The 27,737-nt window shown below is 38.0% G+C and overlaps 1 protein-coding gene across 7 annotated transcripts in view; it reads left to right on the top strand.

Moving 5' to 3' along the window:
• The window catches only part of ARHGAP21 (Rho GTPase activating protein 21), a 111,564-nt gene extending 85,005 nt beyond the window's left edge, over positions 1-26,559 (top strand). For 5 of the 7 annotated variants that reach the window (XM_064635603.1, XM_064635639.1, XM_064635623.1 and 2 more), the window contains 17 exons: positions 11,413-11,571; positions 11,725-11,827; positions 11,916-11,952; positions 12,415-12,540; positions 13,352-13,636; positions 14,749-14,813; positions 14,894-15,042; positions 16,616-16,758; positions 16,856-17,011; positions 17,119-17,197; positions 17,665-17,738; positions 17,824-17,913; positions 19,799-19,924; positions 20,117-20,158; positions 20,486-20,591; positions 22,368-22,399; positions 23,985-26,559. In XM_064635603.1, coding sequence (XP_064491673.1) covers positions 11,413-11,571; positions 11,725-11,827; positions 11,916-11,952; positions 12,415-12,540; positions 13,352-13,636; positions 14,749-14,813; positions 14,894-15,042; positions 16,616-16,758; positions 16,856-17,011; positions 17,119-17,197; positions 17,665-17,738; positions 17,824-17,913; positions 19,799-19,924; positions 20,117-20,158; positions 20,486-20,591; positions 22,368-22,399; positions 23,985-25,718 — 3,506 coding nt within the window. In that variant the 3' untranslated portion in view covers positions 25,719-26,559. The remainder of the gene's footprint in view (positions 1-11,412; positions 11,572-11,724; positions 11,828-11,915; positions 11,953-12,414; positions 12,541-13,351; positions 13,637-14,748; positions 14,814-14,893; positions 15,043-16,615; positions 16,759-16,855; positions 17,012-17,118; positions 17,198-17,664; positions 17,739-17,823; positions 17,914-19,798; positions 19,925-20,116; positions 20,159-20,485; positions 20,592-22,367; positions 22,400-23,984) is intronic. The other 2 variants (XM_064635655.1, XM_064635650.1) reach the window with 1 other exon arrangement.
• The last annotated feature ends 1,178 nt before the right edge of the window (positions 26,560-27,737 follow it).

Genomic DNA, 27,737 nt, shown 5'->3' with positions numbered 1-27,737 from the left:
CACAGTGCCTTGCAGCACAAACAGAAATCCAAGCAGAGTTTCTGTTAAGCTTTCTTACGGCAAATTCTTGCACAGATCATGGTGTGTTACTGAAGAACTGCCTTTTGACACTGGTCTTTTCACAAAAGGCAGTTCAGAAGCAGGGAGGTTAAGTTTTGGGTTTCATTTGCTTATAGAAATGAGAGATTTGTTCAGACCAAACCTAGTAGGTAGATGTAATATCTTTTATGGGGAAAACGAATTTATTTTAAAAAATTAGGCAAGATACTATGTGCTCAAACTCTTCTTCCAATAAGCAGATGTTCTTGGGGATGACAAAGCTGCCTGGCTTTACAGATAAACATGCTCTGGTATTGCAGACTTCAGTACTCTCTATGTGCTACTACATACAGGGTATTGTGGTTAGCTGAGAAAGCTGCTGGTTTTATTTCAGGTCCAAAGAAAGATTCTGGTCTTGAAATTCTCTTTATTGTTTCAAACTATATCAGTTAGTCTAATGACAGTTTCCTCTTTTACCCAGAAATGGTCTCATCTGGTCTCTAGACTAATAAAAATACCATTTTCTTTGGCAGTGACTATATTAGCAATTTGTGGTGTTTAATGTGCATTTTTAAGACTTGTGAACACGATTTCTGTTTTAGAGAACAGCAAATGATAAATTTCTGACCTACTGGGTAATTTTTGGATGTGTTTACTTTTACTGGAATGGAAATTAAAATGCTGCTTAACATCCTGATAGACATCAGTGACAAGTGGTGCCCCTCAGGGGTTTTTACTGCGGCCAGTGTTATTTAATATCTTCATTAATGACAAGACAGTAAGATAAGAAGCCCTTAACAGATTTGCAGATAACACCAAGCTTGAGTGATGCAGTTGCCACACCTGAAGGTGTCATCCAGAGGGACCTGGACAAGCTCAAGAAGTGGGCCTGTGGGAATCTCCTGAGGTTTAACAAGACCAAGCGCAAGGTGCTGCACCTGGGTTGAGGCAACCCCCGGTATCAATCCAGGCCTTGGGATGAACAGATTGAGAACAGCCCTGATGAGAAGGACTTGAAGGTGCTGGTTGATGAGAGGCTGGACATGAGCCGACCATGTGTGCTCACAGCCCAGAAAGCTGCATCAAAAGCAGTGTGGCCAGCAGGGTGAGGGAGGTGATTCTGCCCCTCTACTCTGCTCTGATGAGCTGCAGTGCTCCATCCAGCTCTGGGGTCCCCAGCACAGAAAGGACATAGATCTGTTGGAGTGAGTCCAGAGGAGGAATACTAAGATGATTAGAGGGATGGAGCACCTCTGCTATGAGTAAAGGCTGAGAGAATTGGACTTGTTCAGCCTGGAGAAGAGAAGGCTTTGGATGATGTAATTGTGGCCTTCCAGTACCTGAAGGGAGCCTACAAGAAAGATGGAGAGAGAGTTTTTACGAGAGCACGTAGTGATAGGACAGGGGGCAACGGCTTCAAACTGAAAGAGGGTAGGTTTAGATTAGAGGTTAAGAAGAAATTCTGTACTGTGAGGGTGATGAGGCACTGGAACAGGTTGCCCAGAGAAGTTGTGGATGCCCCATCCATGAAAGTATTTAAGACCAGGTTGGATGGAACTCTGATCAGCCTGGTCTAGTCAAAGGTGTCTCTGCCCACAACAGGGAGATTGGCTCCCTTCCAATCCAAACCATTCTATCATACTGTGGTTTTTGTAACCACAGAGAAAAGGTTGATTCAGAATATAGTTCTTTTAATACGTTTCTTAGAGATGTCTAGTGTGTGTGTCTGAGACTTGCAGCAAGGTTGGAAATATTTTTTTACTTCTTACACTATTTACTGTAGAGTAGAAAGCAATGCAAAAAAAAGGATAATCCAACTCCCTTACTGAGTTGAATGAACTACCCATAGGAGTGAAATAGAGATGCTTCTTCAATACTTAACCTGGTTGCAGCATGTCTGACTGCCAGTGCAGCTCAGTGCTTTGGCCAGTACTATTGGGTGGATGTTCTTTCCAGCTTCACAGTGGGTTGTCACATGAAAATGAATCTTAAATGGATATGTTTTAAAAACCTTAACCTAAATAAATATCATCTTGATGTTTAAATTTTTTTAGAAATAAAACAAGTTCGTGGTCTCATCCTATTATAGAGCTTTTCTCTTAGGCTTGTAGTAGCATCAGAGAAGTACAAAGACTTTTTCTCACAGGTGCGATCCCATTTTGAAAATATTTAGTACATTCTTACCCTAGAAAAATTATAGGTCACTTCACTCCCCTATTAATTTGTGAATAACTGAAAGAAAATTAGCCAGATAAAAATATTTGACCAGATTTTGATAACACCAACATACTGTAAAAAAAAAAATAAGATGAGTGTTCTCCCTCTGACTGAAAATGATACCTAAGGAAAGGTATAAGAACAGGACAAGGGTATGTGATACTTAATGTTGGTACTTTCTATTCTCCAACTGTTTGCACTTTACAACATCTCGAAGCCTAATATGATTTTAAGTGCTCCATGAATTTCTCTATTCTCTTTTGTATTAGAGTAAAATTTTGTTATCCAATACCTTGATTGATTTAAATAAAGATTTGCCAGGAGTTTCACAGCTTAAACTAAATGGTATTTGTTCACTTTGTGTGTGTGTTTTTCTAAAAACTGTCTCCTGTTGGCTGAATTTCTGATACAAATGTAGGATTTACCAGCATAGTGCTAATCTTGATTCACCATTCAACGCCACTAATAGTTTTATATCATAGAGTCATACAACAGAGGGGGTTTGGAAGGGTCCTTAAAGACTATCCCAATCCCCTTGCCCATGGGCTTGGACACCTTTCACTAGACCAAGTTGATCAAAGCCCCAGCCAACCTGGCCTTCAACACTTCAGGGATGGGGCATCCACAGCTTCTCTGGGCAGTGCCTCACCATCCTTGCAATAAATTTCTGTATTGTTTCTATCCTTAGTGCAGTCAAACTACCATAGCAATTTCTGTGCTAGTAATCAGGCAGGTTCTGCTGTTCATCTTGCATTAAGAGCTGATCTTCATACTAGTTTTCAAAAGCAAGAAGTCACGTACATAACTCCAAGTACTTTTTTGAAAGTGTAATGACTTTACTGTCTTTTCTTAGTGAAGTATATGCTTTACCTTTTCTATCCTCCTTCTCTATCTGTATGCCTCTCTCTGCAGGCTCTTTAGGCTTGGAAGATGACATTGTGAATACACAGACATTGAATGCAATTGAAACAATAAAATAAATCGATACACTTGCACACACACCATGAAAAGGGTTACGATGGTATGAATAGACAAAAGTTAGGGGAAGTAAGCAGAATTATTGTCATATGCAGTAACAAAACATTTGAAAGAATGTACTTATTCTGTTTTTTCTTCATGAGAAGAGATAAACATCAGACAGAGAGAAATTCAAAACCTCAGACTTCTCCAGCAGAGATCCAGGCTTGTCAACTCCAAATGTATGGATACCTTAAGGGCAAATGGTGGCTGAATACAGATGGTTGATATGGTGTGTTTTAAGGAAACTTTAATTTTAGAAAAAACTGTTAGCAGTCAAGATGCAAATGAAAATCTTTGTTTATTGTGATAATTTTCTTTCCTACAAGTTACTTCCTAGCTATTCCAAATGATGAAAATATAAATGCAATTGCAGTAGAGATTAGAGCTGACAGATGTTCATTTTTGAGGACTATTTCTTCTATTATTATAGTGATAGCATTGGCACAGCTTTTAACATGTCATCAGTGTTTCTAAGATAAGCATCAGTCTTCAGGTTTTTTTCCAGGATTTTACAGTGTGGCCTGCCAAATCACTATTGCTTCAGGCTGAAAATTGCAGTGTTTCTTATCCAAAGAGCAATTTTTAAATCATTGTGGTATTCTGAGGTATAGTACCCAAACCACAAAATTACAAATTAGTGTTATAAATACCATTTAAATGCTTCTGTAACTCAAAAATATTTTTTTAATTAAAAGTTAAAATTGGGAGCAATAATTCGTAACATATAGAAGAGTTTTAATTGAATAGAACCATCAGATTTGTGTGATAATGAGTAATATTTTCAAAGCATAAACCATCCTTACTGGATCGTTATAACTTCAAGTGATAATTTCAGGTAATAAGGGCATGCTATCAGGGTTTTTGGCAAAAAAAAAGTATATTGGAAATTGCACTTTTTTTGTTGGTGTAATACTGCAGGCAGGAACCTTTAAAATTGCTTTGTATAGGAAGATAGTTGTACATTTGTTTAATGCTGAAATAGAAAACAGACTGTCATAGATGAGGTTTTCAGAATAGTCTCACATGAAGAATAACCTTGGGAAGCCTTTTCTGTTTGTGTGAAACTCACTCAGTATCACAAACATATTATTTACATGAACACATTAGCAGAAGACTGGATTTGATGATTCAGGAGGCTTGTTCCAGTCCTGTGTTTCTGGGGCTTAGAGAAATGAATGTGCTCAGCATGCAGACATGTTTCCATTCTATTCTTTTGGCCACACGAGGATAATTACGTAAAGTAGATATATGAAGAAGTTCTTTGTAAAGACAGTTAGCATTGCCAGTGCTGGAAGTACTTAACTGACAGAAATATATTTTTAAAGGTTCTTTTGAAAAAATAAGGTAACACAGGTCGTGATGAATCCAGGCAGTAGTGTATCTTCTTTCCAAATCATGTGTTTCCCCCTTGGAAGTCTGTACTTACTGGAGCTTTTACCATTGCAAGTTGAATTATAAGATGCAGCAGCTTGTACTGTAAGATTTGTAACAAGAAGTCCCTACAGTGGGGTATTTATTAATCCTTTGTGCTATCTTGTGTGATAGCAGGGTCAGTTCTGTGTAGTTTATTTTTGATTGAACAATTCGTTTCCGTTTTATTGGTTACTTCCGGCCTTCTCACTATTCAGGTCAAATTGCATACATGGTATTTTTATTTGATTGTCTTTCTGACAGGCTGTTAAGAAAAATGGTCTATATTAGTACGTCTGTGTTTACCTTAAATTCAGCTTCTTCTGGGGTTTCCTTGGAGATAGACTTTTTTTTTTAACTCCCTTGCCTGTGTGTGGATGAGGATCCTCTTCCTATCTCTCTTAAGGAAGGGAGATCTGGTTCATAGATAGAAACCTTCTCATCTGTGCCTGAGTTGAATGAAGATAATGTTTTTTAATGACTCTTATAGCCCTTTGCTTTGGAGACAGAAAGCAATATGAGCTGCCTCTCTAGCCTTCTACAGAAGGCCAAGCTTTTTACAAAGATCAATCACTGTTACAATTCCACAAGATCTATGAGTAACCAAAATTGCATTAAATCCTATGAGGGCATCTTTAAACACATACCTAATCTAAGAAATGGATATGATTTTCAGAAAGCCAGTAATATTTACAGTACAGTTATCTTCTTCAATGCATGCAGTTTGGGAAATTGTATGTTGAGCAATTTTTTTTATTTCTGAGGGTGCATGCTGTCTCAACATTCTTCATGTGAAATTTAAAGCTGTTTCAAGTGTATGTTCCTACACAGCTATTACATTTTTATTATTTGAATCTTTAAATCAGATAATAGTCTTTTTGATAAAATATATACTTGTTGAATTAAGCTTTATAGCCACATATTCACATTGTCCATTTAAATTGAAATGCCCAATTAGTGTTTTAAACAGTAATCTGGTCTGCAATACATTTATTAAATAATGCAGTTCTTTCTTACAGTCTTTCAAGTTGAAATATTGCTTGAAAGACTGCCATGCCCAAAAGGATATAAATGTGAAGGATGACTTTAGCCTTGGGGAGCTAGTTTTTTCCAGTCATTTTTTATTACCAGTGAAGAAAGCTTTGGCAATCTGAACCCCCAGGGATTGGAGGGAAAAATCACCTTTCTCTGTTAATAATCCCTATTAAAGCATCCCTGATGGTTAGTCTCTGTACTAAATTTAGTCACTGAATTTACTTCCCATATGTATATGTTTTGATTCAGTTAACTAAACAATTTCCTTAAATACTGCTCTTCCCAGCTCCCCCCACCAAAAAAAAAGAAACCACAAACCAACCAAAACCCAACAATCTCTACCAGCTTAGATAAACAGAGAGCTCTGATGCAGCTCAACCCACACCTGTCCATCCAACCTGATGAAATGCATCTGAAGATGCTGACAGAGTTGGCTAGTGTCCTTGCAGAGATACTGCCTGTCATCTTTGAAGGATCATGAGGACTGGAAGAAGTCCCTACTAACTGGAAAAAAGCAAATTGTGCACACATCTTGAAAAACTATGAGAAGCACAGCTCAGGGAAGGTCGTCAATTGACTTTATCACAGCCCTTAGGAAAATCATAGAGTAGGTCCTCTTTGAACTTGTTTCTGGGCAAAGGAAGGAGAAGATCATTTGGAATAGCTAGCATAGATTTACCAAGTGCTTCACTAATGGGATTGCCTTTTATAGTGAGATGAAATCTGTGAAATGGGAGGAAAACACAAGCTGGTCACCAGCCTTGATGTTAGCAAGGGTTTTGAGCTCTTCTGTGGCACCATTCTTGTGCTGTAGTCCAGGTTGCTGTACTGCTGGATACGTAGGAAAACTGGATCATGAGGTATAAAGGGCAGTACCTAAGGGTTCATGTTCTACCTGGAGGCTGGTTATAGGTGGTGTTCCTCAGATCCACCTTGTTTAATGTTGATGACCTAGAGAGGACATGAAATGCACTTATCAAGTTTGGCAACACCAAAGTACAGGGTGCAGACAGTACATGTGAAGATGTATTCAGGAGGACTCATCCTAGAGGGGTGGTCTGATAGGAACATCTTGAATTTCAAGGACATGTGCAAAGTCCTATTCCTGGAATAGTTTAACTTCCTGCAATGATACTGGCACCGCAAGGGTGAGGAAGACCTGCACTGTATTGGTCTGCACCAAAAAGAAAGAGCACAGCCAGGATATTGAGGGAGATCTTCCCCTCTGTTTGGCACTTTTTGGACAAGAGCCCTCAGCAATATGGTCTGAATTCAGCACTACCCCTGCTCAGTGGAGGAGGTGGGCCAAAGGACCTTCTGCGGTTTGCTCCCACCTAAATAATTCTGTTATTCATTTACATTATATTTGAGGTTCTCAAAATGTGCCCCCTTTCGTGTTCAGGTTATTACTTTCAAACCTTGATGTTTGAGGAACTGTTCTAGGAGATGCAGGTGTAAACAGAGACATTAAATGTTATTTGAGTCATGATAAATTGTATTGTAGCAACATAGTAGGTTATGATATGGATCTGTGCTTTTTTTCAGAGATTTTTTTTGTGTTTTGTTCCTTTGAGTATTTGTTTAGTACTTGTTCCTTAGTTTTTCATCCATAGAGTGGGAATAATATGTCCTCTCTGTCATGCTTTCTCACCCATGAAATCTTCTGTTTTGAAATCTCTGGGTCTGCCTCTGAGCCCATTCTGTGTAAATTTGTGTCTTTGCAGAGTCATTTAATATTTTTCAGGTCACCTACAATCTGTACAGATGCTCCTTCTCTTTGTAGGTCCCTGATCTCCAGCTGCACGGCTGTATAAACATACTTTGATGTATGAATTTCTCTCTGCTTTAGCTAGAGGATCAGTTAACTCTGGTTGGAGCTGTGTTGCCTATTTACTACAAGTTTTCAGTGTCTTACTCCCATAAATGTTTTTGAAGTAAAGGGCTCTTCCTGAAAATCATTAGTTGCAACTGTTGCATGCTCATGTGTAAACAGAGGTTACAAGAGACATCTCCCCCTTTGCCAGAGATGCTCTGTCACTGTGCTGACTTGTATCCAATGGCCCATCTCTTGAGTAGCTTTTTAGACAAAAATGCAGAACAGATTGTATCCATTTCTCAAATGAAAAGTAAAACTTTAAGTAGTCCTGGAATCATAGAATAGGGATCCATCAGGATCACTGAGTTCAATTCCTGCCCCTGTGCAGGACTCCCAAGAATCACACCATGTGCCTGAGAGCATTGTCCAAAACCTTCTTGAACTCAGACAGGTCTGGTGCTGTGACCAGTTCCCTGTGGAGCTTGTTCCAGTGCCCAACCACCTCTCTGGGTGAGAAGCCTTTTCCTGATATCCAACCTAAACCTCCCCGACACAGCTTTATGCCATTTCCTCAAGTCCTGTCACTGGTCACACGAGTAAAGAGGTGCCCCTCCTCTTTCCCTCATGAGGATGTTGAAGACTGCAATGAGGTCTCCTCTCAGTCTCTTCTTCTCCAGGCTGAACAGATCAAGTGACCTCAGCTGCTCCTCATACGGCTTCCCCTCCAGTCCCTTTCTTATACTGTGGTGCCCAAAACTGCACACAGTATTCAAGGTGAGGCCTCACTAGTGCATAGCAGAGTGGGACAATCCCTTCCCTTGACCGGCTGGAGATGCTTTTCCTGATGCCCCTCAGGACACGGTTGGCCCTCCTGGCTGCCAGGGCACTGCTGACTCGAATTTTCAACTTGCCATCAACCAGGACCCTCAGGTCCCTCCTTATGGTGCTGCTCTCCAGCCTCTCATTCCCCAGTCCATACACACAATAGGGTTGCCCTGTCCCAGGTGCAAAATCTGGCACTCACCCTTGTTAAACTTCATGTGGTAGGTGATTGCCCATCTCTAATTTGTTGAGGTCTCTCTGCAGGACCTCTCTGCCCTTGAGGGAGGCAACAGCTCCTCCCAATTTAGTGTTGTTGGCACACTTCCTTAGCATTCCTTCGAGTCTTGCATCCCGGTCATTAATAAAGATGTTGAAGAGAACTGGGACGAGGGTGGAGCCCTGCAGAACCCCACTAGTGACTGGGTGCCATCCTGATGTTACCCCATTCGCTATAACTCTTTATGCCCGATCTGTGAGCCAGTTGCTCACTCATCACATAACACAGTTATCCAGCTGTGTGCTGGACATTTTGTCCAGAAGGATCCTGTGAGAGACAGTAATAAACGCTTTGCTGAGGTCCAAAAAGATTACATCTACTGACTTCCCTTGATCAATGAAGTGGGTTACCCTATTGTAGAAGGAAATCAGGTTTGACTTTGCCCTCGTGAAGCTGTGCTGGCTGTGACTGATGACTGCATTGTCTGCCAGGTGTTTTTCAATGCTTCCCAGAATAATGTTTTCCATGGAGTCTTTGACCTTTTTGTTCCAAATACTTAAAGAGATACAAGTAATCTTAGGTCACAAACTGAAAGAGAATTATTTTATGGGGCTTCTCCTCTGGCTTGTTTGTTCTGTATGCTTTGCTGTATTTTGGACACAGTCGTTTTCATTGGTGAGCCAAACACATCCTTTCACATGCTGTGGAAGGAGTTTTGGGGTGAAAATATGTCAATTAATCAAGGAAACTGAAAAGGGAGACAAATATTGCAAGTACTAAGAAGAAAGAAAAACCAAAATACAAGGGATATATGTAGTTGTTTGGGTTTTGTCTCTTACTGTACAGCAGTGGTGGAGTTTGCTGGTGCATTAAATTAATAGGCAGAAACTCCTGTGGTGTACATCATGATTTGCTCTATAATCACTTTATATTATGTAAAAGCTTGCCATTAGCTGACCTTCAACCTCTTTAGGGATTGAACAGTTATGCCTCTCCTGTACCAATGTCATTTGCAGTTCCTGTAAAGTTTGCCTATTTCCAAAATCAATTCAGTTTTGATTTATCTGGGGATTAGATGCACTGTGAAGTAATAATGATATGAATAATTATTAAAAACTGGTTTTTCTCATCTGAATTCTTGGATTTAAGTGTTGTGGGAAATTGTATAGTGTTGCCAAAGATGTTTGTGTTCACAGCTTGCACAGATCTATTTCAACCACTAGTGTTTTTATATTTTTTAGGAGTAGAGACTGTGATATTTGAGATATGTCTGTTAACATAAATAACAAACCTGAACACTTCCAGTTTGTGTGCTATAAACCAGTCAATTGTACAGCCAGTGGTTATATTCCTTAGTCAACCTTAGTGTGTTTCAGGGTTTGCTGCTGGGAAGTGTAGATGTAAAAAGACAACAGGACATTGAGCTGTTGTGGTTTTGAAATGGAAGTGTAGCTGAGGTTCTTCCTGTCTTCTAGTTTCTATAGAGAAGTGATTTGTAAATGCTTCTAATTTATCACTGTGGATGCAGGTAAAACATGCAAATTTTTAAATTGTAGCATCACGTTTTGGTGTGAATTCTTTTGCTTTCTCTTTCTATGAATGTTTCTAGTTTACAGCTGGGTTTTTTTTGGATATGCTTTTTTAACTTCAAAAATTTTTACATTTTCCACCACAGACAATTTAGAGGGGTGTTATTGCTAAACCTTCCTGCACTTTGTTTATTGCTGTGTTTTAAATGTACATTGCCAAATTTTGATAGTACAAGTGCTGCCTTAACAGAACTGTTAGTGACTGTTGGAAAAGCACAATGCAGCACACGCAGTTGTGTTCGCACAAAGCAAAGAATAAACCTCTGTCTGTGAGTGTTCATTGATTTCAATAGGCTTTTCAGTAGCTCTGCATATTACAATTCTTAGCACCTAGGGTACATTCATATTCATTACGGCAGTACAGTTCAACCCCTGCTCGTGACTTGATTTTTTTTTTCTTTTCCATTCCCTCTTCTACCAGAGCATGAAGTAGAATTATCTTTGTAGTACTAGTAATGTGTTCTGGAAGATGTTATGGCTGTTTTCTCAAAATGATTGAAAATGCATCTTTTGGCTTCTTCCATCTTGTAAGAAACATGTTAAATACTAGAAATGCTTAAAGCTTTTTGGAATCTTTCATGATGACCCTTGTGGCTGTTGAGACTGAGAGGTGCTGGGCATGTATGGCATGCAATCGTTTGTATGAACAATTAGTGGAAGAACTGCTTGGTATGTAGTAAGTAGTGTCCCATCTTTTAAAAGTGTGGATACTTGCTTCATTATTTGAATGTACGGAGGACGGGGGGATTGGTTCCTTGGATGCTAGATAGCTGTTTAAAATGCTCTTTTTGTTTGCTTGTGACTTGGCTTTTTTATTTGAACACTCGTTTAAACCAAATGGCTTCTGTTAGTCTGCCTGTATTTTATTGTAGTTGTCTGTCTCTTGAGGTCAGACTTACTGATATAATAAATGTGGGTTTTGCTTATGCATATAAACAGAAATACTTGAAAATAAATACGAGAGATTAGCAAATAATTCCTGTTTCTTTCGCACACAACAAAATCTGTGGGTTTTGCCTTTATCTCTGATGTACAGTTAACATCCCTATGAAATGAAACAGGCTTCTCTTCATGAAAAAAAAAGAGGACATTTGACAGTGTGAATTAATTGGACTCTTATGTTTGTTGGAATGACTTCATGTGTAAGATATCTGATATCCCAATAATGAGAAGTTCAGACAGCTATTTGGTTTGAGCATTTGATTAATGCATTTAATATGTTAATATATGACATATTACCTTTGTAGATGAACCGACTAGTCCTAGTATTGACCATGATATTGCACACATTCCTGCTTCTGCTGTTATTTCTGCATCTGCTTCTCAAGCACCAGCTATAACAACTGTTCCTCCCAGTCCCACATCTCCAATCCCTTTAATTCGGCGACAGCTTTCACATGATCATGGTGAGCGTTGATTTCGTTCTTTTTCTCTTGCAACTTTTTCCTTTCACACTCTGGAGAATGGGAGTGAAAATTGTAAACTCCTTCTTGCTTGAAATAAATTGCTAAAATGTCATTCAGGTTCCTACACACTCAAAAATTCCTATTCGTTTGTAGAATCCATGCGGCCTAGTGTTCTGGATAGCCAGCCTGCCGCAAAAACTGAGAGATCCAAGTCGTATGATGAAGGACTGGATGACTACAGAGAAGAGGGAAAATCGTGAGTTCATGAAAAATACAAGTTAATTTGGACATCTGTTTTTGAAGTGTGTAAGATCTCATTTTAACATTTGTTTTTCTCCCAACAGATCCATTAAGCATGTATCTAGTCTAAAGGGGATTAAGGTAGGTAAATATGTATATAGCAACTCGTAAACGTTACACAAGTTGTATGAATTATACACCTCCATTATACAAAATGATGTGTTAAACAGACATGAAGTTTATTGGAATTGCTACTCATCAAATTGTTCAGCTGTATGCATCGCATAAGTGAACATGGTCTCTTTTTTTTCTAGACTCATCACATGATCCTTGATTTTCATTTTCCTCAGTCTCTGTAAACAAAGCATATGTATGGTTGGCTTTGTGAAAACATACTAATGAGAGTCTAAGACTCCACAAGTTTCTCAAAGTAGTCTTGGATGTGTAAAGTCACTATTGATGTATGGAAACTTTAGAAATTATGTTTTCCCAGAAGGATATTCCTGGGGGCATTTTTAAAGTAAGAAACATATTGAACCTAGGTACTTAGAGAAGTGTGTTTAGAAGTACATTGTGGGGTTCTTTCTGTGATGTTTTCTCTAGGTCCCGGACAGCCAGAAGTCTTCAGAAGACTCTGGTTCCCGAAAAGATTCTTCTTCAGAGGTCTTTGGTGATGCCTCAAAGGAAGGATGGCTCCATTTTCGTCAGCTTGTTACAGACAAAGGAAAGGTACCTGTTGTGTTTGAGTTTTTAACCTGGGACAAATACTAAGCTGGTGAAAAAACAAGATAAGAAACTTGAAGCCTTCCTGGTTTAATTTTTTGATTTTTTTTTTTTTGGGGGGGAATAAGAGCATCAATAAGATTGACAAAATGTTAGACCTGCTAGAACATTGACCTCAGTCAGTTCCTCAGCTTCTTTTACAGACTGCTTTCTAAAACTGTTCTAATTTTACATTTCAAAACATCTGTGAAGTAAACTAATTCCTAGTGATTAATTAAGTAGTAAAAATCAGTCCCTTGCTACTTGTAGTTTGTGGGGTTTTTTTCCTCTTTGCTAATAAAGAAAAAAGGCTGTTGTATTTGTGAATGTTAGGGAGTTGAGTTCAAACTGACCTTTTGCACAAATGTAGGCTAACACTTAAGGAAAATTGGAAGTCTGGAATTGCAGTGATGTGAATATGTGAGTCTGACTTGAAGGCAGTTTAAAAGGCATAGGCAAGAGTCCCGTAAATATTTTTTACTGTATTTGTATTAATGCCTCTCTGAAATTGTAGTCACATTCGGTTTCTTGCTACTCTCATGTGTAAAGTCACACTTAATGGGTGGTCTGGGAGGGCAGGTTATTGAACAATTCACTCCTCTAACAGAGAGCAATTAGTGAATCCTGTGTTTGTGTAGTCTTTCTGCCAGCATTCTTAATAATCGTGTTAGATAGGTGGGTAGTCTTTCTTTTTAAAACTTCTGGAGGTACTTTTTATAGTCCTCAAACATCCACTGTAACAAATAAGCAAACTAACATCTCAGTTGATGTTTTTCAGCGAGTTGGTGGGAGCATTCGGCCATGGAAGCAATTGTATGTTGTTCTTCGAGGTCATTCACTTTATTTGTACAAAGATAAAAAGGAACAAGTGACCCTGTCTGAGGAAGAACAACCTATAAGCATCAATGCTTGTTTGATAGACATCTCGTACTGTGAAACCAAGAGGAAAAATGTATTTAGACTCACCACATCAGACTGCGAGTATCTGTTTCAAGCTGAGGACAGAGATAATATGTTAGCATGGATTAAAGCAATACAAGACAACAGCAACTTAAATGATGAGGTAATCTTATGATACATAATGAAGAACACATAGTTCTTGTCTTTTAATTAAAAATTTATTGTGTTTTCTTATAATTAGTATTTGATCAGAAGAAATAATTTGTAATCAACCAATAGACCAAAATGTGTACAGGAACATGCAAGAAAATGAGGTGAAAGGCAAGGTAACTGAGTAAATAAATGGAGTTTAAAAAAAGGCAGACATAGCCATACCAGAAAACAGAATTTTGAAATAATTAATGTAATTTCTGATTTGACTAAAGATACACTTTATATTAAACTGATCTTCTAAAAGTCCCTAATATTTTTAAAAAGATAATTGCAGGTTTAGTACTAGTGTGGTCTCTCTTCAGACTTGCATTGCAAAGTGTTGTGTGCATTAGTACAGCAGGACAAGTTTCTCAGTAGTTAAAAAGTGAAACTTTGAAGGATGCCTGTTTCTCTGATTAAATGCTGATGTTTCTATGAATGAAATTAATGCTAATTGGAAAAGGCAAACATATGCTATTGTACATGAGGTATCAGTATCTATCCCAATATTGTCCTCAGTGCATTTTCATTGCAGTGATGAGCAACAGAGGAATATTTTCCTTTCTGTGGTCATGCACATCTGCTCATATTCTAAATAATTATCCAAAGGAAAATGGCTTAATAAGCCTTATTACATAAATGGATAAAAGCACATTTGAAGTCATGGCTGTTTCAGCTCTACTTGTAGTAGCAATTAGTTATATAAGTACTGTGTGCACACAGGACTGGATTTTTCATAGTAGTATGTGTTGACTTGTGTTTTTCTATTTAAACTTACTTTCAATTTAAGAGGATTTAATTTGATTATATTGCTTTGAAAAAAAAAGTCTAAATAGCAGCACTTAATTTGTAATTACTCACTTTAGATTTCCTCATGGTTTTTAAATGTTCTGTCTTTACTCTTCTTAAGAACTGCCTGTTACTATGTTTGATTTGGTTATAGGCCTGTTTTTTTTAAATGAACTGAAATGTTGATTTTTTTATATGCATTTGGTGAGTGGAAGAGTTATTCATATTCTGAAAGGAAAAAATATTTTTTTCTGTTTTATAAGACTGTAAAGTAGTTCTCAATTCATTTTATAGGATACTGGTGTTACTAGTAGAGATCTAATTAGTCGAAGGATTAAAGAATACTCTACAATGATGAGGTAGGTGAATTTTTTGTTGCTAGTAGTTTTTGTAGAGTTCTTCTCTAGATCTTTTTACTGAAGTAATATATCTTGTTTAGTTCTTCAAGCAGCAAAACAGAGCCATCTCCCAAAACACCTCGCCAGAGTCTAAGTATCAGACAGACTCTACTTGGAACTAAAGCAGAACAGAGGACTCAGAGTCCACATTCTCCTAAGGATGAGTCTGAAAGGAAGCTTCTCACTAAAGGTCTGTATGTTTTATGTATTTCTTTAGTTCCTTACTGCCCTAGTGCAAGGCCATCGAGGTGTCCTTCTCAGTTTTTTTGAATTCATGAATGTACAGATGCAAGCCAAGTATTAGATAGGATTTTTTAAGCTGCAACTCTAATCACTCATTTCTTGTAACCACTTCATTTAGACGTTACCTTAAGATACGTTTCAGATCTTCTCAGACCCCTGAAGTTTTTATTTCAGTCCCTTTTCAAGAGAGTTTGGGTGGTTTTTTTTCCCTTACAGCTCCATATAGTGTTAACAGTAGTAAAATACATGTGTTAAGCTTCTTGTGAGCAAAATTTTGCCAAGCTTTGGAAATAATTTTGTGTGTAATTCATACTTTTGTCTCCAGCTGACTTGGAAGTGATAAGGTAAATTTGTATTTCAAATATGCTCTTAAGAAACCAAAGTTTTTCACTGAAGTGTTTTAAAAGTAGAGGAGAACAGATTTTTTCATTGTCTTAATCTTTAAAATGCAGGAGTGAAACTATGTTTTCTTTTCCAGAACAAAATTACTGCCTGCTGAGTTCTAAAAATGTCCAGTGAGCTGGCACTGCAAACTTGAATCAGTGTCTGAACTTCATCAAATAATGTCACAAGCTACTCTTTTTTTTTTCTTTCTTTCTTTCTTTTTTTTTCCCCCATATAGTCTGTAAACATATGGTGTTTCAGACCAGACTTTTATTTTAAGACTGTTGTATGCAAATTCAGGCAACTGGATTAGCAGTCACTTTTGATCAACCACTTTTGAGCTATTCAGTCTTGAATTTAAGCTGTGAGTGAATTCTGGTTTTTGTTCCCAACAAATGTCCCTTTGCTCCTGCTATGCTACACATTATGTAACTAAATTGCACATGTTGAGTAAATGTCAGATCTACTGAAATAATATTTCCAGAAAAAAGAAGGAAGTAGTATTGTATTAGATGACTTGCAGTGCAGAATAATTGGGAATTGCAATTTGCTGCAAGAATTGTATAGGAGAGGTAAACAAACCAGCTGAACTTCTAATCTGATTTTTGGATAGAGAATGCTTTTAAATGAGTCATGTTTGGAATGATTTTGTAGTGACTAAAATCTGGTAATTTGTGAAAGAGTGAATAGGTCTGCACAAGTGTGGGTGTGGCTGTAGAGTTTGATGGGTATTTTGTGCAGCAAAATTTGTAATTCAGTAGAGAATGTTGTGCTACTAAACGTAGATTTTATTTTTCTTAGATGTAGTTTATATACCTTTAGTCTTTATGCACCTTTAGTCTTAGAATGATGAAATTCCACAGCACCATACAGCTACTTACTTTTCTAAGTTTGGAGAGTGAGTATGTTCACATTTATCTTTTGCACCACAGAAGAGTAACAGAAAGTATATTTAAGACAATCTAATGTTTATGAAGTTGTTGTGGAAAGCCAGGCCAGTAAAAGGTAAAAATGCAGCAGGTGTCACTTGCGCTTTGCAAATCTGTTACCTGTATTGACAGTCAATTTTGTGATTAAATGTTCTTATTTTTCTTCTTTATTTCTTTTTTTTCACTATCCTAACAAAAAAAAAAAAGATGAGACGAGCCCACCAAAAGACAAGGGGACGTGGAGAAAAGGCATTCCAAGCATTATGAGGAAGACATTTGAAAAGAAGCCATCTGCTGTAGGAACATTTGGTGTTAGATTAGATGACTGCCCCCCAGCTCATACCAACAAAGTATGGAAGTACAATTTTTCTTTCATTGTGATCTTAAAATAATGTTTTGATTAATTACTTATATATATATATATAAAAAACTCTTCTTTTTCTTCAGTATATTCCACTGATTGTTGATATATGCTGCAAACTAGTTGAGGAAAGAGGTCTTGAGTACACAGGTATTTACAGAGTTCCTGGAAATAATGCTGCCATCTCAAGTATGCAAGAAGAGCTCAACAAAGGAATGACTGACATCGATGTTCATGATGATGTAAGTCTTCGATCACACTATTTTCATGTTAAAATCCCAAAAACTTCTGGTTGTGTTGTGACTATAGAAATATAAAGCATGTCTGACTTTTTCTTTTAAATATGTAGAAATGGCGTGACTTGAATGTGATAAGCAGTTTGCTGAAATCCTTCTTCAGAAAGCTCCCAGAACCCCTTTTTACCAATGGTGAGTTGTTTTCCTTGCAGTTTTGTCTTTAGGAATTGTTGAATAGTTGTCTTACAACATTCAGACAATTTGAGAGAAAATCCAGTGGAATCATCCCGACTCTCCAATGAATGTTCTCTTTCAGAGCATGAGAATGAGATGTAAATAGAATTTCTCTGATGGTGAATTAATGATGAATAATTAAAAAAAAAAGAGAAAAATTTTCAATTCTACTGTTGGAATACTGTACGAAAGCTGGGGGGGTTGTCCCCCTACTGCCATTTTATTATATTATATATAATATAATGGACTAATTTATGACTTCCAGAGGTCATTCTTTTCATATGTTACCTGTGTTCATGGGGCAGTGGGGCTGGGAGGTGGGGGTGTGTATGCATACATATATAAATATAAGACCTAAAATATATATATATATATATATATTTGTGTGTATATATATATATGATTAATTTCTGCTTTTTTAACAGACAAATATGCAGATTTTATAGATGCCAATAGAAAAGAAGATCCTGTTGAGCGTCTGAAAACACTGAAGAGACTGGTAAACTGAAATAATTTGTGTTGTAGGTGCACCACAAAATTTGCATTAAATGTTTAATGTTCTGAATAGTGATTGTTTGTTTCAGATTCATGATTTACCTGAACATCATTATGAGACTCTCAAGTTTCTTTCTGCACACCTGAAGACAGTAGCAGAGAACTCAGAAAAGAACAAGGTATCAGAAACAAAAATATAATGTATTTTTGTTTGTTTCATTAAGTATTATTTTTGTACAGGATTATTTCTAATTGAGGGGATAATTTATTTTGTGGCTGAAATTAAGACTTTCGGATTAGGCTAAGTACTCCTACAAAAATACACACCTGCTAATGTGAATTAGGTTTTTTCAAACTGGTATTAATTCTTGTGGGAATAACTACTTACATCCTAATTTTATCCCAAGTCTGTAAACTTCAGTTAGTCCAATCTAGACATCTGTAAGAGGGTGCCTGGGCAGGGCACAGGTGAACAACCCTGTTGACACACCAGCTTTGTGTGAAGCCTCACTTCTGGACACTTCAGGAATTTTTAAGACTAGGACTTGCTGTAGTTACTTGAATGTTCTACATTCTATGTTCTGCCACTACAGGGTATTTTTCCACCACTAAGTGTAAGTTTTTGTCATTTTTGCGGGGTGGGGAAGATGTAGTTTGTGTTAAGTGCTTCCGTGTGTGCTGCAGTCCTACCGTAAATGCAAATAACAGTATCCCCTTTGTTTAGCTCTCAGGGTAGCTGAGTGCAAAGCTGTCCACAATATGGGTGTGCTTATGGATGCTTATCTCAGGGCAGGTAATGTGGTGGCTTGTTACTTGGCTACCAATGTGCAGGGTACAGGAAGAAAAAAATATGTAATTGATGCTCTATAGAGGCACCCATGGCCAATCTTAAATCATTTAAAATATAAGAATAATTTAAAAGATCAGTTGAAATGAATATATGGTAGATTTCAACATCAGCTCTGCAAATAATACCTTCCAGTTAAATATGAAAGAAAAACGTGCATGTTTATAAAAAAACAATTCAACAAATTATAAACTTTGGTAGAATTACAGCTGACATTATAATGAAATTATAGTAAGTGTCATTTTTAAGTGCAATGCCTAAAGGAAGCTTTTTTATCATTTTACAGTCTTGGTGTGCTGTATAAATGTTGTTAAATACTGCTAATATTGTAGAATATATAAGGCTAGAGGAGTGAGGTGATGTTATAATTGTATGACTTGCCAAAGGACACAGTTCAAGTCAAGGAGAGCATCAGGGGCCTGTGTCATGTTTGCAGCCTACTTCTGGTAAGCACAATGACCTTGCCTCCTGTATATTATCGGTCTCTTCTATACCAGAACAGTAAACTATAAATCAGAGAAGTAAGCAAAAATAGAAGGTAAGTATTCTGCTGCTGCTTTCTTGAAATTATTTGTCAGAGATGTAACACTAGTCATATACTTAATTTACTTTTAATGTTGTGACGTGGTCACATAACTCATAGTCTGTCTCATGAATAGATGTGTTGGGTCTATGATGTTTGTTGCTGCCACTGCCTCCAAAGTTGGTGCGAATTGAATGAGATCTTTGTCAGTAGACATAAAACAGTGTTTGATTACCAGCCTAATTTTTTGTGGTTCTTGTAAACATTTTCAGGAAAAAACCACAGAGAAGTACCAATGCCTTTTTATAAAACAAAAAATTCTTAAAACAATGTTTCTGAACGGAAGTGTTTCTACATGGGAAGAAAAACAATTCCCCCCAAAAGTGTAAAGAATATTTTCTGTGCTCGTGGAGCCATTTGCTTGCAGTGGGTTAAGGAAGGTTGGAATTTTGAATTGCAGAAATGTTGGATGTGTTTATTGCTGCTGCACGTAGGAGAGTTTTGGTGTAGCGTAACATCCTGTTTTGGTGTAGTGTAACATCCCACCTGAGTCAGTAAGGTGTTTTTAAAAAAACTTTTTTATGTCTTTATTTTAAATGGTTCTCATATATTAATAGTTATATTAATTTACTTAGCCCATATTACTGTATTTTCTCATTATTAATGTATGATGTGGAAATATTTCATTTCTTAGATGGAACCAAGAAACCTGGCAATAGTATTTGGTCCAACACTTGTGAGGACATCTGATGATAACATGACACACATGGTTACGCACATGCCAGACCAATATAAAATTGTAGAAACACTCATCCAAAAAGTAAGTGGATGCATTTCATTATTTAAAAAATAAGATTGTGCACATATCAACCGGCTTTTCTCTCATTGGGCCAGCTTGGGTCTGGTATTTATCCATCAAAGTGCCATTTTTAGTAATGTCTGTGTTAGATTGTGCCACTTTTGGGGTTTGTATTTCCTGTGGGGTTTTCACCTTTTTTATTTTAAATTGTAGCATGACTGGTTTTTCACAGAAGATGATGCTGAAGAACCTCTTGTAAGTATTGTGACATAAATACTTGTGTTCTAATTATCTTAGTTTAGAATCTGCTTCTGCTGCCTCTAGAATGTCTGTATATTTCTTATTACATCCCTGTATGGTTTGCTCTTCAGAAGCACATTTGTAGCTTTCCAGTCCTTGCAGTAATGAATTTTATTTTTTTTTTAAAAAGCAAGCCATGCATTTGTTTTAAAAGCATAAAGGAAAATAGGACACGCTTTCCTCGTGTTCTTCAGGTGAATAATGAAGTTTTCTAAATGCTGTTGAATCATAATGAACTGTTTGTGAAACGATGATGAAGAGATCTTTGTTTATTAACTATAGACAGCAGTTCAGGAAGAAAACACTGTAGAATCTCAGCCAGTGCCAAACATAGATCATTTACTCACCAACATTGGAAGAACGGGAGTATCTCCTGGAGACGTATCAGGTAACTCTTGCCTGGACAGTGTTAATCCATAGGCTACAGTAACCTACTCTGTTAACTCACTGTAACTCTCTCTTCCTATTTTCTTGTACTAATAAAACGTTTTCCTCTTTTCCGAAAGACCATTAACACTTCCGAAAGACTTGAATTGTTGATAATCATGCACGATATAATTTGGAATACTTTTTTGTGTAACAGGAATTTAATCATTAAAAGATGAGGTTTGCACATACTACTTTATTTATTCACAGTAACCCATGCAATCATCATCGTGAGGTGAAGCAGATAAGCTGCTGTAAAGTGGTTTGTTGTGATGGCAGAAAGGCTGATCTTCGGTGGCGGTCTAATGTTGCTCCTTCCCAACGTTAGGAATGCAAAAAACTGAGTTATGTTTTCTTGTCAAGTGATGGACACTTGAAGTATGTTGCAGTATGTCTATACTAAAGCTGATTTCCTTCTGTTTATAAATGCCATCCTCTTTTGTGGCTAAGGACAAGCATTACAGGCTCTTTTTTGGTGACTTTTTTCCCTCCTCCCTTCACTATGCTATTGCACTAACCCAGCATGTTGTATCCCACAAATGTTATCCCTCCGTCTCTAGCTTTTGTTTCAGTTTTCAAAGGGTTGTTCAGCACTTACTGAAACAGTCACTTTGTACTGATGTTGTAACAGGCGAAGTGGGAGGAGTCTATCACACGGTGATGTCATTAGTGGATTCTGTGATGTCACTGATGGACAGCTGGAACTGTAGGAAGAAGGAGGACTGTTGCCCACACTGTAGCTGCCTTGTCTGCAGAAACCCCCGTTTCTTGTAAATGGAAAAAAACCCGAGTTGATCTGTGCTGTAAATTTTCTTTTAAGAGTATTTTAAACAGATCAATGCTACTTTTTAAAAGTTTTTCTGCTGTTTCTTGTTATCTCTGAAGCAGACCCTGAGGAGAAATAGCATGGTATGGTCTACCAGTCTTTCTAGTCATAAAGCATTAGCCATGTGTCAAAAAGGGGTGTGGCAGGGGGCTCAGCTCTTTCTTCCAAGGGAGAAAGTCCCTAAAGCTGGAACACATCCAAGTTCATATTTTTTAGTCATTGTGCTAGCCCCTTCCTACCCCCTTTATAATTGTATAATCTTGGGTTTTGCGAGACAGTAAAACTATGGTGTCCATTTTTCATTTCATAAAAGCGCTTGTTATGGAAAAGTACAAAACTGGTAGCTGCTGAAATCTAGCAGATTTTAAAGTAAAATTTTACCTAAGTAAGAGGTGGAGGGAGTTGTATAATTGGGGTTTTACACACAAAATATGACTTAATTCCTTTAAAATTCCTCACAAAAAGAATATGACTACAAGAACCATGATTTGTACCTAGGAAGCCAGCTATACTAAGACACCCAATATTGCTTTGTGTATCCTGAATCTCAGGAGAGTACACAGTGCCATCCTGAAAAGGTCTCTCAGCTGCGGTTTTGCAGGGGCTGTATACTTAAAGCATTAAATAAACATTAGTATTTCTGTTTTTTATTTAGAAGAACAGGGCTCCTTTGCCATTCCTATCATTGAGCTGGTTCTGCCTACAATTCACAGCATCCTTTCATGGCGGTGGCTTTCTGTGGTGCAGCTTGCATCTTTGTGAGCTCTGACTATTCACTCTGTTCTGGTTTTTATTTGCTTCACATCTTGTTCTGTGCTTGTCTTTTTCATAAGTCCAGCATTGTCTGTAGTAACAAAAAAAATTGCACAGAACTGAGCAGAGTTTTTTGTTTTTTTTTTCATTTTTCCGCAGATTCAGCTACTAGTGACTCAGCAAAATCTAAGGTAAATCATTTTGTGATATGATATAGTTACAAGCTTCTGAATTCTGTTAGATATTTACTTGCTTTATTAAATCACTTATATGTGGATGTACTGTAGAGCTTATGTAGAATTTCTTGAACAAGTGATAATACTGTTTTCTCATAACATAGTTTTGAAATATTACACTGGAAGAGTGTCACTTGTGTGCAGTCAGCTGCATCTACCAAAGCAGTCAGCTGCACATATCGACACCTTTGTTCCAAACCCTCACAATTGTGAACACTTATCTCCTTTTTGCATCTCATTTAGTAGAGGTAAATGTATATAATATGTTCCCTGTTGTTGGCATACTGCTCGCTCACAGCCAGTATTTATGCTTCGCTATTTCACTGAGAAAAGTGCAATACTTAGAATTCAACCTGATCTTCTTGAGAAGGAAATAGCTCCTCCTTTTATAGGAAGGCAAAGGTTGTAGTTAAAGGTTGCTCTGCAAAATCTCCCTAGGAAGTATTGCTGTGCTTGGGAGGACAGCTGTGTAGATGATGGGAGTGGGATGTCACAAAAGTGGGCATTTGTTCAGTCCTCACTTTAATGACAAAGTTCTCATCTGACATGCGGGCAAGTCACTGTCTCTGGGGCTGTTCAGTGATTCTGACACTGGATGTCTGTAGCATAGGGTGACAGGGCAGCACACAGCTGACCTCAGCTGTGAGCCCATGGCACAGCTTTATGCTGGTGTGCATTCAGGTGTGTCACTGGTGCCCCCCTTTGGGCTGAGAACAGGACTCAGTGCCTCCTTCTGGCTCATCGTGGAGATGCCAGCACAGCTGCTCTGTGAGGGTGTTTGGTGGCTCAGCCATTACCTCAAAATAGCCCCATTGCCAGGACACCACGTCACGCTGCCTGGGGCACTGGGGCAGTGAGTAGGAAAGGTACATAGCTTTGAAGTGGCCAGGTGGTAATGCTGTCATGTAGTGAAAATACTTTTTAATTCATAAAATGGAATAATTTGGCTTGTCCCTTTATTGCTTCTGTGCAATTCTAAAGGTAGATAGATTCCTCAAAAATCAGGAAGAAGTTTATTTCTGTTCATTTTTTACATTTGTGCCTAAACTAGAGTTTTGAATAGCATTCATTTTATTGGAAATAATGAATTGATACAGTTTAAAAACTCAGTCTGAAAGGTGAAAGATGAACTGAAAAATAGTTTGAGAAATTAGCCTTTTTGTATAAGTAAGACCTTGAAAAAAGAGCTTGAAACCACACTCTTGGGACCTCACATGTGAAGCAGTTTCTGTGTCAAACTGGTCTTGAAAAGGTTTCTTACTGCAATAAGGGCCTTCTTTATTAGTCAATCAAAAACTAAATAGCTGTATACACAAATCTAGTCTTTTTTAAGTTGAAGGGACTCAGATAAAAAGTGGAATTCTCAGGATGAAAATTGACTTCTTGGGCAACGTCATTTAGACTACAAAAAGAGCATGGAAATGTTTCCTGAATAAAGACAGACTTTATACTGTGAAGCTCAGGATGTGCTTTTAAACAGTGTCAGGCTAATGATTTTTCTTTGTGATTTTTAATTATGCCCTCTCCCTTTTTTTAACAGGGTTCTTGGGGTTCTGGAAAGGATCAGTATAGCAAGGAACTGCTTGTGTCCTCCATTTTTGCAGCAGCTAGTCGCAAGCGGAAAAAAACAAAAGAGAAACCACAACCAAGTAGTTCAGAGGATGAGTTGGATAATGTGTTTTTCAAGAAGGAGCTTGCAGAGCAATCTCGTGGTGACACAACAAAAGAGGACACAGCTAAAGGGGAATACGAAAGAGAGAGAGAGATAGGAAGAAAACAGAGGATGTTTGTCCTGAAGGAAAAAGAGAACAGCAGTAAAAAAGATGTGAATGTTGTAAAGGATGAAAAGAAGTCATTAAAGAAAGAAAGTATCCTGTCAGAGGAACCTTCACTGCCTTACCATGAAAAATGTACAAAATCATCGAATCTCAATTGTCTGCAAACCATGCAGAAGAATAACCCAAAAATGCCTATTTCACAGTCTTCTTCCCAGGTTGAGGAGACAGTGTCTGACTCCGGCACTATGCTAAGCACTTCCTCCCAGGCTTCCCAGCACAGATACTCATGCAAAAAAGTAGCCAGCCCTGAAATTAAACACAATGAGTTTTTAGCAGCTGATGTCAGCTCCATCACCTCAGATTATTCAACTACTTCATCTACTATGTATCTGACTGGTTTAGATGCCAGTATGCTGAGCCCTGAGGTGCAGTCAGTGACAGAAAGCAAGGGAGAAGATGCTGATGATGAGAGAAGTGAATTGATCAGCGAAGGGCGTCCTATGGAGACAGACAGTGAAAGTGACTTCCCTGTCTTTGCCACCAGCGCTGCTGCCGAAAGGCTTTCCAAAGGGAAAGTTTCAGAAGTGGTGAAGACCAGTCGGAGGAACTCAGAAGAAAGCGAAGTAAGTTGTACTGAGGGAAGTTCCACACCAAAGTTAGAGAGTCGCAGACTTTTTAGCTCACACAAACTTATTGAATGTGATACACTCTCCAGGAGAAAATCTGCACGGCACAAAACGGACAGTGAGGGTTCAGGGGATGCAAAGAGTGAGAAGGACTTGCCTACTGTGACCAAAATGTTTGACATCATGAAAAAAGGAAGATCGACAAGCAGTTTAGCTACATCAGCCAGAAGTGAGGCTGACAAACAAGAACCTACCTGGAGACTTAAAATTACAGACAGGTTAAAGCTGCGACTCAAGTCATCTGCAGATGATATGTTTGGAGTTGGGAATCAAAAAGCTAATTCTGCAGAGACTGCAAAGAGAAAAAATATCAGGCGAAGGCACACGCTTGGAGGACAGAGGGATTTCGCTGAAATAAGTGTCCTGAATGCTTGGAAAGCTCAGGAGCCAAGTCAAAGTAGAGAGAGAGAATCTGAGCTTTCAGCTGTGACTCGGTTGAAGCCAAAATGTCCAGCACAGGACCTCTCAATCTCAGACTGGCTTGCACGAGAACGTTTACGCACTAGCACAACTGACCTTAATACGGGTGAAACTGGAAAGCCCAGACTTGAGAACACTAGCTTAGCAGATGTATCAAAGGTAGATCTGCCCTCATCTGCAGACATGCAGGCAGATGAAGGCAGTTCTTCCAGCAGCTTGACTTTAATTAATAGAACACCACCTTCGGGACCATTTCAGCCACTAGACCAGGTAAATGGTGAAAATTATCAGAATATGAACAAAAACAACTTCAGCCCAGCAGTTGATGCCCATCCTCATAAACTGTCTGGGACCCAAGTGGTTCGATCTCGATTCTACCAGTATCTTTGAAACAAGAAGGTATGTCCACTGCAGCAATTCATTAACTTACTGTTACACTTCCCAGTAACTCTGTGTGTGTGTGTGTGTGCGCGTGTGTGTACATATATATATATATTTTCCTGTACTGTTGTTGTTATGCAGCCTTCATTTGGGCTGGTTTCATCAATATGCTCTGTGGAATGTCTTCACAGTGCATTACCACAGCCAGAAGAACACTAAAGTTAAAGTATATATATATATTTTAAGAAAAAGTATATTTGATGGCTGCATACAAATGTTGAACAAAGCATCTGATGCAACATGCTGTGTAGTGTATACATGGTTTTCTGACTGAGAGTTGGCCTGGCATTAGTATGCAGGAAAATTGTTCTTTTGGTTTAGTCACTAACAAGTGCCTCATCATAAATTCATTTGGTTTGTTAGGGTGCCATATTGTTAAATTAGAGAAACTTATTACAAACAAATGAATGCATTTTACTGTTAATGAGTTTCATTACATTTTACAAATGTTAACACAGGTGGCTACAGAGCTTCCATTCCTTAGGCATTCCAGTAAATATTGGAGTTTTATATTTCCAATTTTAATACAGATTTTGAGTTTTATGTGACTTGAATTTCTAATCTTTCTGTAAAATAAGTAACTTAAATGTACATATTACATGTGTATCTTTTCTTCAGATACCAGATTTGATATAAATGTTGTAACATAGGCGTGTAGATAGTGGATACTGGATGGAACTGGTTTCTTTTATTGAGAATATAATTCTGCATGAAGACCTAATGAATCCAAACCTGTATCATGCCTGTGTGCATACCCACTTAAACACTGGAAATAAAATCGTTTTGGTGACTCTTTGTGTGATTCAAATTCTTTCTGATGAGCTGTTCTAGAATGTCGCATTTACAAGTTGCAGTCGGCAAATGCTCTCACCAGCCCTGCAGTTCCTCCTGGATGAAGTACATCTCTCTTTAAACTTTTGTTTGTGGGACAACACCGTGGATTTTAGCATGTGAGAGAGATTCAGTTGGTTAAATATTTTCATCTTGATACATAAGTTGCATCTAAGGTATGTAGCAAGTTGATTTAATGGGCAGGTTTTGTAGCCCTGAAAAAAAAACATGTCCCTGATCATCCTCAGGTCATAAAGAGTGAAGATCTGTATCTGCCAGTCAGAACAATACTGTAGTTTGGGTCTTGGACTTTTTACAGTTTTAACTACAAAGATGAGTTTCTACCTTAAAAGCCCTTCTCTGTGTGAGCTCCATACTAGTTATTTTTTTCTTCTATGTTCTTGGACACCTACTTGAAAACAAAACAGCTGTTCTTTACTTTGGGTACCCCCATATCTTACACTGTTGCTTGCTTGGCAGAGGATTAAACCTGTGTCCATGTGTCCAGTTACTGGGAAGAGAAGGAATTTTGGTACTAGGATGTATTGGCTGACATGTTTTTAAGCAGACCTCGTTTCTTTCCCATGCTTTGATGTACTGTGGTTTTGACCCTTGTGAGGAATCATTATAAGAATTGGCTGCGAAGAAAAGTGTCAAGTATGACAGTTGAGCTCTGAGAAAGTTCTCAGCACATAATTGGGTCCACTTAGTACCAGGTCCCATAAAAATGGACTACATTCTTATGGTGTCCTTGCAAACTAAAGTGTCTTTTCCCCCAGAGTGAACAGGAAGCGGGTGCATTAGATGCATTCCTGTGAGGAAGAAAGGGTGTGTTTTGTGAAGCTCAGAGTAATCAATGATGATTTTTCTTTCAGTCCTAATAGTACAGTGTATTTGAACAAGAGGTTTCAAAATCACAACAAAACGTTGTCATGCCTCTGTACTGCTATTCATGAGCAAGCACACACTGTCTTTTACTGGAAGTGTATTTTGTCCCATCATTGCTTTCAGATGCTTGTCATAATGTGTACTGAGCACCCACAGTAAGGTGCAGGGGTCTTCTCAATGAAGCAGTGTACTTTACAGAGGTACACAGGGGTGTGGGGCTCTGCATCTTACTCTGATTTGACAACCATT

This window comes from Pseudopipra pipra, chromosome 1, assembly GCF_036250125.1.
Source record: "Pseudopipra pipra isolate bDixPip1 chromosome 1, bDixPip1.hap1, whole genome shotgun sequence".
Classification (NCBI taxonomy): domain Eukaryota; kingdom Metazoa; phylum Chordata; class Aves; order Passeriformes; family Pipridae; genus Pseudopipra; species Pseudopipra pipra.
This window is presented reverse-complemented; position numbering and strand designations above follow the sequence as displayed.